Source organism: Panthera onca, chromosome D1, assembly GCF_046562875.1.
Source record: "Panthera onca isolate mPanOnc1 chromosome D1, mPanOnc1 haplotype 2, whole genome shotgun sequence".
In the NCBI taxonomy this organism is placed as follows: Eukaryota; Metazoa; Chordata; class Mammalia; order Carnivora; family Felidae; genus Panthera; species Panthera onca.
In genome coordinates, this window is record NC_138348.1 from 82,596,042 (window position 1) to 82,608,439 (window position 12,398).

At 33.1% G+C, this 12,398-nt stretch overlaps 1 protein-coding gene and 1 long non-coding RNA gene across 3 annotated transcripts in view; one reads left to right on the forward strand and one right to left on the reverse strand.

Annotated features, from left to right (window-relative positions):
• Positions 1-12,398, reverse strand: part of PGR (progesterone receptor) — a 105,361-nt gene that overhangs the window by 41,918 nt on the left and 51,045 nt on the right. The window contains exon 4 of one of the 2 annotated variants that reach the window (XM_060605291.2): positions 3,306-3,392. The exons of the other annotated variant lie outside the window; for it this stretch is intronic. Coding sequence (XP_060461274.1) covers positions 3,306-3,392 — 87 coding nt within the window. The remainder of the gene's footprint in view (positions 1-3,305; positions 3,393-12,398) is intronic. 2 annotated transcript variants of the gene reach the window in all.
• LOC144612905 (uncharacterized) overlaps positions 1-12,398 on the forward strand; it is a 66,129-nt gene that overhangs the window by 41,377 nt on the left and 12,354 nt on the right. The window lies entirely within an intron of this gene.

Here is a 12,398-nt window from a genome sequence, read left to right on the forward strand (position 1 = left end):
ATCTTTTCATGTGTCTATTAGCCATATGGATGTCTCCTTTGGAAAAATGTCTATGTTCATGTCTTCTGCCCATTACTTCACTGGATTATTTCTTTTTTGGGTGTTGAGTTTGATAAGTTCTTCACAGATTTTGGATACTAACCCTTTACCAGATATGTCATTTGCAAATATCTTCTCCCATTACATAGGCTGCCTTTTCATTTTACTGATTGTTTCCTTTGCTGTTCAGAAGATTTTTATCTTGATGTGGTCCCAATAGTTCATTTTTGCTTTTGTTTCCCTTGCCTCCAGAGACATGTCTAGTAAGAAGTTGCTGCGGCCGAGGTCAAAGAGGTTGCTGCCTCTTTCCTCCTCCAGGATTTTGATTGTTTCCTGTCTTAGTTTGGTCTTTCAGCCATTTTGAATTTATTTTTATCTATGGTGTAAGAAAGTGGTCCAGTTTCATTCTTCTGCATGTCACCCTCCAGTTTTCTCAACACCATTTGCCTCAAGAAACTGTTTTTTTTCCACTGTATATTCTTTCCTGCTTCATGAATATTAGTTGGTCATACATTTGTGGGTCCAGTTGTGGGTTCTCTATTTTGTTCCATTGATCTATGTGTCTGGTTTTGTGCCAGTACCATACTGTTTTGATGATTACAGCTTTGTAATACAGTTTGAAGTCTGGAATTGTGATGCCTCCAGCTTTGCTTTTTTTTTTTTTCAACATTACTTTGGCTATACAGGGTCCTCTGTTGTTCCATACACATTTTAGGATTGTTTGTTCTAGCTCTGTGAAGAATGCTGGTGTTATTTTGATAGGGATTGCATTGAATGTGTAGATTGCTTTGGGTAGTATTGACATTTTAACATTATTTGTTCTTCTCAACCATAAGCATGGAATGTTTTTCCATTTATTTGTGTCTTCTTCAATTTCTTTCATAAGCTTTCTATAGTGTTCCATGTACAGATCTTTTACCTCTTTGGTTAGGTTTATTCCTAGGTATCTTATGGATTTTGGTGAAATTGTAAATGGGATCAATGAATTGATTTCTTTTGGCTGCCTCATTATTGGTGCCTAGAAATGCAACCTACTTCTGTACTTTGATTTTATATCCTGCACCTTTGCTGAATTCATGAATCAGTTCTAGCAGTTTGTGTGTGTGTGTGGTGTGTGGAGTCTTTTGGGTATTCCACACAAAGGATCACATGTTGTCTGTGAAGAGTGAATGTTTGACTTCTTCCCTGCCTATTTGTATGCCTTTTATTTCTTTTTGTTGTCTTATTGCTAAGGCTAGGACTTCCAAGTACTATGTTGAACAATACTGTTGAGAGTGGACATACCTCTCGTGTCCCTGACCTTAGGGGAAAAGCTCTCAGTTTTCTCCCATTGAGGTTGATTAGCTATGGGCCTTTCATATATGGCCTTTATGATGTTGAGGTATGTTCCTTCTATCCCTACTTTTTGAGGGTTTTTATCAAGAAAGAATGCTGTGTTTTTAGACAGTAATCACTTGGTCATCAGCCTTAGCATCATATTTAGATATATCCCCTAAAGCAATGGAAAAAAATGAAATTAAACTATTGGGACTACATTAAAATAAAAAAGCTTTTGCACAGTGAAGGAAACTCAACAAACCAAAAAGGCAACCTACTGAGTGGTAGAAGATATTAGAAAATGATATAATCTAGTAAAGGGTTAATATCTAAAAAAAAAAAAAGACCATATACAACTCAGCAAAAGAAATAAACAATCTGATTTAAAAATGGGCAGAGAATCTGAACAGGGAGTTTTTTCAAAGATATACAAATGGCCAACAGAATCATGAAAAGGTGCTTAACATCACTAATCATTAGGGAAAAGCAAATCAAAACCACAAGAAAATGTAATATTACACCTTACACCAGAATAGCTAGAATAAAAAAGACAAGAAGTAAGTGTTAGTGAGGATGTGGAGAAAAGGAAACCCTCATGCATTGTTGGTAGAAATGTAAACTGGTGCAACCATTATGGAAAACAGTATGGAGGGTACTCAAACAATTAGAAACACCATATGATCCAGTAATTCCACTATTGGATATTTACCCAAAGGAAATGAAAACACTAATTTGGAAAGATATATGCACCCCTGTGTATATTGAAGCATTATTAATGATAGCCAAGATATGGAAACAAACCAAGTATTCAGTGATAAATGAATGGATAAAGATGTGTGACACACTACACACACACACACACACACGATGGAATAGTACTCAGCCATAAGAAATAATGAGATTTTGCCATTTATGACAACATGGATGGACCTAAAGGATTTGTGCTAAGTGAAAGACTTGTATGATTTCACTTATATGTGAAATCTAACAACAAAAAATAATGAATAAACAAACAAAAAGCAGAAAAAGACCCATAAAAATACACAAATGAAATTGATGGTTGCCAGAGGGAAGGTGGATGGGGGGATGGGAAAAATGGAAGGAGGAGAGTGGGAAACACAGGGTTGTACTTTTGGAATGAATATTTCACCAGGATAAAAGTTATAGCATATTTATCATAATCAGTAGTATTGTAACAACACTGTTTGGTGATAGATGTAGCTACACTTGTGAACATAGTATAACATAATGTCGAATCACTATGTTGTACACCTGAAACTAATGTAACATTGTGTGTCTACTATACTTCAATTAAAAAAAAAGAATGCAAGAGGTGGGTTGGGGCATGGGCTACATAGGTAGGTATAAACATCCAGTTATAAGATAATTAAGTCACACACATTAAAAGTACAGCATAGGATATTTCGTAAATAATATTGTAATAACTTTCTATGGTGAGAGATGGTGACTACACTTATTGTTATGAGAAGTAAGTAGTGTGTAGAATTGTTGAATCACTATGATGCACACCTGAAACTAATATAACATACACAGCTATACTTCAAAAACAAAAATGAAAAAAAAATCTATAGAACTTCATATAATTGTACCTCTAGCTTTTCGTTGAGAAAATAATGGCAAAAAGTAATCAGAATTAAATAACAACATAGAATGCCTTTGTATTAATTACAAAACTATTTATGTACTTTGAAAAATAATAGCATCTGCAGGTTTGGGTAAGCTAAATAGACAATAGTGGTATAGGTACAGTAACGACCTTCCACTGTACCATTTTTCCCAACTACTGTGTCTATCTTTAGGAGATGATATGTCTGGGAGCTTTCATTGTTTTCCTGGAGGGAGAGAAGACCTGGGATCAGATACTAGGGAGTGGACATGGGAACATAAGAAAAGACAGAAAGAATGACTTAATAGGATCTCTTACTCACCCTGATGAATTTTATTCTGAGGGATGGAATGTGCAAAAGTTTCACAGGTGCACTGTATGTAATAGCCTTCAAAGTGGATACAAATGTCTATCAAAATGAGAATAGGTTAATGATAGTCATAGGATGTAATAATATAGTTCAGTAAAAATGAATAAACCAGAATAATACACATCAGAATAAAGAACTTCACTAATGTTAGGCAAATAATTCAAGTTACAGAAATATATATGCCATATGATATTATTTCTATAAAGTGGGGGAGAAAATCTTCAAAACTAAGGAATATATTGTTGATGGAAATATATATTCAGAAAATTTATAAAATGATACAAGGGAATGATAAACTCAATATTCAAGATAGAGGTTTCCTGGGAAAATGATAGCTTACATGTAGCCTAGTAGTAAAAATTCTGAACTGTTTTACAAAAAATTGTAGGGAGTTGAGAGGGCAGAGAAAAAGGTTCTGAACTTATTTAGCATGCATTATTTAAAAAGGTTGGTAAAATGTTATAGGCATACTTATTAATTTTGATACAATTAAAGGGGAATATAGATTTAATTATGACTCATCAGAAGGAGCATGTAAGCACTAGCAAAATGGAAAAACACATTGAAATTAACAATGGATGACTGAGGATTGAATGGGGAAAAGAAAATGAAGGAAAAATTGACCAACCCAGAAAATTAAGAAAAGGAATATTTAACAAATATACTTAAGTAAACACATAAAATACACATAAAATGTATTGGAAGAAATAAAAGCTTATATACTGATTATCCTAACAAATGTCAATGTCAAAGAAAGGCTGGGTCAAAAAATATCTATTTGCAGTTTACAAGAAAAATAATAAAAACAGGAAAATAAGTTGAAAATTAAAAGATGAAAAGAAGTGAACAAGGCAAATACAATATGTGAAAAGCAGAGGAAGCAATATTAGTAACAGATAAAAACAGAATTAAAGTCCAAAGACATTAAAATGAGACAAAGTGAGGATATTAAGGATAAATTGTAGCCTCCTCAAAGAAAACATAAGCATAAGCCTTTATAAAGCAAACACAGCAACCAAACACTGAAAACAGGAAAATCCTTAAAAAAAATACCCAGAGTAGGAATATCCCTATATTTCTTTCATATTTTACACATTAAATACACAATTAATAATATAGATAGAGAACTTAAAACTGATACAGTACAAGAAATCTTTAATAAATTCTGAAAAAATAAACATTATATCCTTTCATAACATTATTTTATTAAAAATCAAAGTTAACTTGGCACTTGACACATTTTTCTAGGTAAGTAGTCTTTGACCAAAGAGGAAATTTATGTAAAAAAAAATTATTATTCCTCTGGACATTAACAACAAAAGACATTTCAAATCAAAACTCATGAGATATACTTAAATGCAAAAACATATATAGAAAGAATTATATGGTTTTGTTGTGGAAAATGAATGAAAAAATGAGTTAAGCATTCAATTAAGACATTAGTCAAAAAAAAGAAAGTCAAACAATAAAGAAAAGGAGGAAAAAAGTATCATATAATGTTTGGTAAAGGAACTTTAAAGACACTAGAAGAATTCCAAGACTTAGAAAATATTAAATGAAACACTCCTAAATAAATTTGATAATTTAGAAAATGGAGAGTTTTATAGAATACAATTTTTTTAAATTTTAATGTTTATTTTTGAGAGAGAGAGAGACACACACACAGTATCCAAAGCAGGCTCCAGGCTCTGAGCCATCAGCACAGAGCCGGATGCAGGGCTCAAACCCACAAACCGGGAGATCATGACCTGGGCCAAAGTGGAATACTCAACCGACTGAGCCACCCAGGTGCCCCTAGTATATAAATTATTAAAACTGACTCTGATAATGTCACACCCTAAGTCTTATCTTCTCTATGGCAGACATTTCTCTTATACTATCTTTTTCAATTTTTTAAAAATGTTTATTTTTGAGACAATGCGAGAGACAGAGTGCAAGCAGTGGAGGGGCAGACACAGGGAGACACAGAATCCGAAGCAGGCTCCAGGCTATGAGCTGTCAGCCCAGAGCCTGACACGGGGGTTGAACTCACGAACTGCAAGATCATGACCTGAGCCAAAGTCGACTGCCTAACTGACTGAGCCACTCAGGCGCCCCTATACTATCTTTTTAAAATTTTTTTTAATGTTTATTTATTTTTGAGACAGAGACAGAGAGAGAGAGAGAGAGAGAGAGAAAACAGGGGAGGAACAGAGAGAGAGGGAGACACAGAACCAAAAGCAGGCCCCAGGTTCTGAGCTGTCGGCACAGAGTCCAACATGGGGTTTGAACTCACAAACCGGGAGATCATGACCTGAGTGGAAGTCAGATGCTCAACTGACTGGGCCACCCAGACACCCCTCTCTTATACTATCTTAAAGAAAAAAGTCAAAACCTTCCCTATACATTTTAAAAGCAAACTTATCCTTAAAAGCATCATCCCAGAAATAAAGATTAAGCTGTCATGATTTTATAGGTAAAATTTTAAAATGAGCTAAAAACTTGAATTCTGCAGAATTAAAAATAGAACACTATACCTTACACTATTAGAGCTTGTTCTGAGAAGAAAAGGATGGTTCAATCCTGGAAAATCTACCACCAAAATTCATTATATCAGATCAAAGGAGAAAATCACTTAATTTTTATCAACAAATGACAAGAGGCTTTGAAAGGCAGAATCGTGGTTCCTTAGAGATGGCAGGAATAAGAGACAATTAAAATTGCAGATAGAATTAAGATTGCTAACCAGCTGACATTAAGAAGAGCAGCTTGGAACACCCAGGTGGACTCAGGACCGTGTGATACTCAAGTTTCTTAAATGGGGAAAAGGGAGACAGCAGAGTCAAAAGAGATGATGTCTTGACAAAGACTAAACTATTGTTCGCTTTAAAGATGAACTGGCACCACAAGTCAAAGAATTGTGCAGCCCTAGAAGCTGAAACATGCAAGGATAGAGATTTTCGACTGGAGTCTACAAATGAAATGCAGTACTGCTAATGCCTTGATTTTAGCCCAGTAAAACCCATTTCAGACTTCTGACCACCAGAAATTTAAGATAATAAATGTGTGTTGTTTTAAATCATTAAATTGTGGTAATTTGTTACAGCAGTAGGAAACTAATGCAAAAGCTTTTTGTTAAGATCCAAGAGCCACTACTAAAACACACAAATAAAAACCTCAAAGTACAGGTAGAAAGATATAAACACTATTTACCAAAACCCAACAGTGAACATATTAATAATTAGTTTATTTGAAGATAATATTATAGCTAGAAAACTCAAGGGATTACAATATAATTCTATAAAAGTATTAAGATAATTTAGTTATATGACCAGAAAGAAGATATGTCTATAAAAATCTCTAGATATATCACTTTTAATAATTAGAAGGTAGTAGATTAATCACTTATAAAGCCAGTAATGAGGTTAATACACTAAAGTAGCAAAATCAATTTTATCTACAAAAATCAGTCAAGGGAATGACCAAAGAAAAAGATGTAAAATATGATATCATTCATATACATAAAACATTGAGAGGGGAATAAAAATTCAGTCCTTTTAGAATGTGTTTGACTTGAGACCATCAACTTAATATAGACTACTACATACCCAAGATGTTAGATCTGAAACCAATGCTAACCACAAATCAAAAATCTATAGTAGATACACAAAAAATAAAGAGCAAGGAATCCAAGCATAACGCTAAAGAAAGCCATCAAACCACATGGGGAAAGAGCATGAGAAGGAAGGAACAGAGAAAAACTACAAAACAATGAGAAAACGATTAACAAAATGGCAAAAAGTATATACTTATCAATAATTACTTTAAGTGTAAATGGACTAAATGCTCCAATCAAAGGACAGGGTGACTGAATGGGGAAAAAAAACGAAAAAAAAAAAAAGACCCATCTATATGCTGCCTAAAAGAAACTCATTTCAGAACTAAAGATATATGCAGATTGAAAGTGAAAGGATAGAAAAATATATACTATGAAAATGGAACCCGAAAAAAGCTGGGGTAATAATATTTCTTTCAGACAAAATAAACTCTGCAAGGACTGTAGCAACAGACAAAGAAGGGCACTACATAATGACAAGCAGAAAAACCCAACAAGAGGATACAAGAATTACCAATATTTATGTACCCAGTGTAGAAGCACCTAAATATATAAAGCCAATATTAACAACATAAAGAGAGAAATTAATAGTAATACAACAGTAGGGGTTAACACCCCATTACATTAATGAACAGATCACCCAGACAGAAAATCAACAAGGAAACAGTGGCTTTAAATGACACATTATACCAGATGAATCTAACAGATATATACAAAATATTCTATCCTCAAATAGCAGAATACATATTCTTTTCAAGTGCACATGGAACAATCTCCATAATAGATCACATGTTAGATCACAAAACAAGTCTCAATAAACTCAAGAAGGTAGAAATTATACCATGCATCTTTTCTGAGCACAATGTTATGAAACTAAAAATCAATTATGAGAAAAAATCTGGAAAGAACACAAATATATGGAGGTTAAGCAAATGCTACTAAACAATAAATGGATCAACCAAGAAATCAGAAGAAATGAAAACATACCTTCAGACAAATGAAAATGAAAACACAACATCTCAAGTCTTTCAGAAGATGCAAAAGCAGTTCTTAGAGAACAGTTAGAGTGATACCTGACAACTTCCAGAGAAAAAGGAAAAATGTCAAATAAACAACCTAACCTTACACCTTAATGGGCTAAAAAAAAGAACAAAGCCAGATATAGTAGAAGGAAGGAAATAATAAAGATGAGAGCAAAAATAAATGAGATTGCAACTTAAAAAACAATGGGAAAGATCATTGAAACCAGGAGGTGGTTCTCTGAAAAATGAGCAAAATTGATAAAACTTTAGCCATATTCATCAAGAAAAAAAAGAGAGGACTGAAATAAAATCAGAAATTAAGGAGGAGAAATAACAACCAACACCAGAGAAATACAAAGGATTATAAAAGAATATAATGAAAAATTATATGCCAACAGATTGGACAACCTAGAAAATGGCTAAATCCCTAGAAACAATCACTCTTCCAAAACTGGATCAGGAAGAAAAGGAAAATTTGAACAGATTGATTACTAGTAATGAAACTTGAATCGGGAATCAAAACGCTCCCAACAAACAAAGTCTAGGACAAGATGGCTTCATGGGTGAATTCTACTAAATATTTAAAGAAAAGTTAATGCCTATTCTTCTCAAACTATTCTGAAAAATCAAAGAGCAAGAAAAACTTCCAAAATTGTTTTGTGAGACCAGAATTACCCTGATAGCAAAACCAGACAAAGACTCCAAAACTGTAGGCTAGTATCTCTGATGAACATAGATGCAAATATCCTCAACAAAGTATTAGCAAACCAAATTCAACAATACTAAAAAAAATTATTCACCACGATCAAGCAGGATTTATTCCAGAGACCAAAGGTGGTTCAATATTTGCAAATCAGTGTTATACATCACATTAATAAGAGAAAGGTTACAAATCATATGATTATCTCAAAAGATACAGAAAATCATTTTACAAAATACAACAATTACTCACTTTAAAACCTCTCAACAAACTGGGTTTAGAAGGAACAGGACTCACCATATTAAAAACCATATATGAAAACCCCACAGTTAAAATCATACTCAATGGTGAAAAACTGATTTTCTTGTAAGATTAAGATTAGGAAATAAAGCAAGGATGCTACACTCACCACTTTTATTCAACACAGTACTGAAAGTCCTAACTGCAGCAATTGGACAAGAAAAAGAAATAAAAGGCATCCAAAATGGAGAAGAAGAAGTAAAACAGTTATTATCGCATTGACATGATACTATGCACAGATATTACACTCGATCTTAACGAAAATGCTATGAAGCAATGAAACTATATACATAAACCTGAAAGACTCCACCAAAAAACTATTAATTGATAAATGAATTCAGTAAAGTTGAAGCCTACAAAGTTAATATACAGAAATATATCACATTTTTATAAACTAATAACAAAGTAGCAGAAGGAGAAATTAAGAGAACAATACCATTTATAACTACACCAAAAAGAATAAAACACCTAGGAATAAATTTAAACAAGGAGGTAAAAGACATATCCTCTGAAACTATAAAACACTGATAAAAGAAAACAAATGGAAATGTATACCACATTTATGGCTTGGGAGAGTTAGTATCATTAAAATGTCCATGTTATCCAAAGAAATCTAGATTCAGTGCAATCCCTACCAAAATACCAACAAAATTTTTCACACAAATAATACAAATTATTGTAAAATTTGTATGGAACAACAAAAGACCTTGAACAGACAAAGCAAACTTGAGGAAGAAAAACAAGCTGGAGATACCATGCCCTGGAATTTCAAACTTTATTACAAAGCTATAGCAATCAAAACAGTATGGTACTGGCACAAAAACAGATATATAGATCAATGTAACAGGATAGAGAGCCCAGAAATAAACCCATACTTATATGGCCAATTAATCTAAAACAAAGGAGGCAATAATATACAATAGGGGTAAAGATAGTCTTTTCAATAAATGGTGTTGACAAAACTAGACAGCTACGTACAAAGAATAAAACTGGACCACTTTATTACATCATATACAAAGATTAAAGGCCTAAATGTGAGACCTGAAACAATAAAACTCCTAAAAGAAAGCACACACAATAATCTCTTTGACATCAGCCATAGAAACATTTTCTAGATATGTCTCATGAGGCATGGGAAACAAAAGCAAAATTAAATTAGGACTACAGCAAAATAAAGTTTTTTCATGGTAAAGGAAACCATCAACAAAACAAAAAGGCAAGCTACTGAATTGAAGAAGATCTCTGTAAATGATCTATCTGACAAGGGCTTAATATCCAAGATATATAAAGAACTTATGCAACCTAACACAAAACAATTTTGATTAAAAAATAGGCAGAGTACCTGAATACACATTTTTTTTCAAAGAAGACACAGACATGTACAACAGACACATGAAAAGATGCTCATCACCAATCATCAGGGAAACATAAATCAAAGTCACAAGATATCACTTCGCACCATTCAAAATGGCTAGAATCAGAAGAATGATAAATAAAAAGTCTTGGCAAGAAAGTGGAGAAACGGGAATCCTTGTGTACTGTTGGTGGGAATGTAAATTGGTGCAACTGCTGTGGAAAACAACATGAATGTTCCTTAAAACATTAAAAATAGATATACCATATGATCCAGTAATTCAACTACTGGGTTTTTACTCAAAGAAAAGAAACACTAATTTGAAAATATATAAGCACCCCTACATTAATAGCAGCATTATTTACTATAGCCAAAATACGGAAACAATACAAGTGTCCATTGATAGATGAATGGATAAATAGGTGATGTGATATACACAGACATAGACACACAGGAATATTACTTAGCCATAAAATAACATAAGATCTTGCCATTTGCAATAACATAGATGGACCATTAATATTATGCTAAGTGAAATAAGTCAGACAGAGAAAGACAAATACCATATGATTTCACTTACATGGTAATCTAAAAACAGACTCTTATATAGAGAGAACTTTCCAGAGGGAAGGTGGATAAGGGGGTGTGTGAAATAGATAAAGGGAGTTAAGAGGTACAAACTTCTAGTTATAAAATAAATAAGTCATGGAGATGAAAAAGATAACATAGGGAATATAATCAATAATATTTTAATACTGTATGGTGACAGATGGTAGCTACACTTATTGTGGTGAGCACTGAGTAATGTATAGAACTGAGGAATCAATATGTTATACACCCAAAACTAATATAATATTTTATGTTAATTAAGCTTAAAAAGATTAAAATTAAAATATAATAACTAAATTTAGGTGCCAGGAAAGAAAAAATCATTATGTTTACCAGTTCTAAAAATTATTGTTTTAAAAATGGAAAATAATATTCTATCACAACAGAAGTTAAACTTCAGCTGTTGACATTATTACATTTATGTCCCCAACCACTGTTTCCCTGTCTTTCATATCAAACCAAATAGCTAAGATATCAAGCCTTCTGGCTCAAATTATAAAGGTTTAATCAAAACAAGAGAAAGCCAAGGGGAAATCACTATCAGATACTAAGTCAATTACCAGGCAAAGATAGAATTACACAGACTTAACTGTGTAGTAAGTAACAGACATATCATATGAAATTTAATAAAAATTAATTTTAGAAATGATGAAAATGTAAAAATCAAGAATCAGATGAATACAAATTGGAGGGAGAATTACTGTAGGAAAGGGACTTAAGCAAACTTTCACTATATTTCAAAAATAAAATGGCATCTAAGTTTCAAAAATCCAAAGAAGAGAAATAAAAGATGAAATAAATTACAAAACAGTAAGTTAAAATGGGAGACGGAAGAGAAAAAAATGAAGAAATAAGGCCATTATTGATGAAAAAAACCTTATTAGGAGAATAAAGGAGGAGACCTGCCAGGGTAAAACAAAAAGTAACCAGAGACATGACGTTCAGACCCTGAGATTTTAAGAAAAATCACCAAATAAAGTATAAAATAACTAAAATGAAACTGAGTAGAGAAAGGATGGCAGGTGTGGAAGACAAAGAAAAGAGCTCATGTACCAATTATTATTGAGGACTATGAAAAAAAGGAAAGAAAATATGAAACAAAAAGTCTCTGGGGCACTTGGGTGGCTCAGTTGCTTGAGCATCCGACTCTTGATTTCAGCTCAGGTGATGATCTCCAGGACTGCAGGATAGAGTGCTGCATCGGGCTCTGTGCTGAGCATGAAGCCTGCTTGGGATTCTCTCTCCCTCTGTCCCTCACCCCTGTTCATGCTGTCTCTCTTCCTCCCCGCCCCCCCCACCTCTCTCTCTGAAAAAAAATTTTGGAGGTAATACAGAATACTTTGCTAATATATAAGAAGACTTGAAATTTCAAATCAAAAAGGGCTTATTCTGTTTCAGGAAAAAATAATAGATTAAGATAGAGCTAAATATTGATGAAAATACTGAAATTAAAGGATTAAGAAAC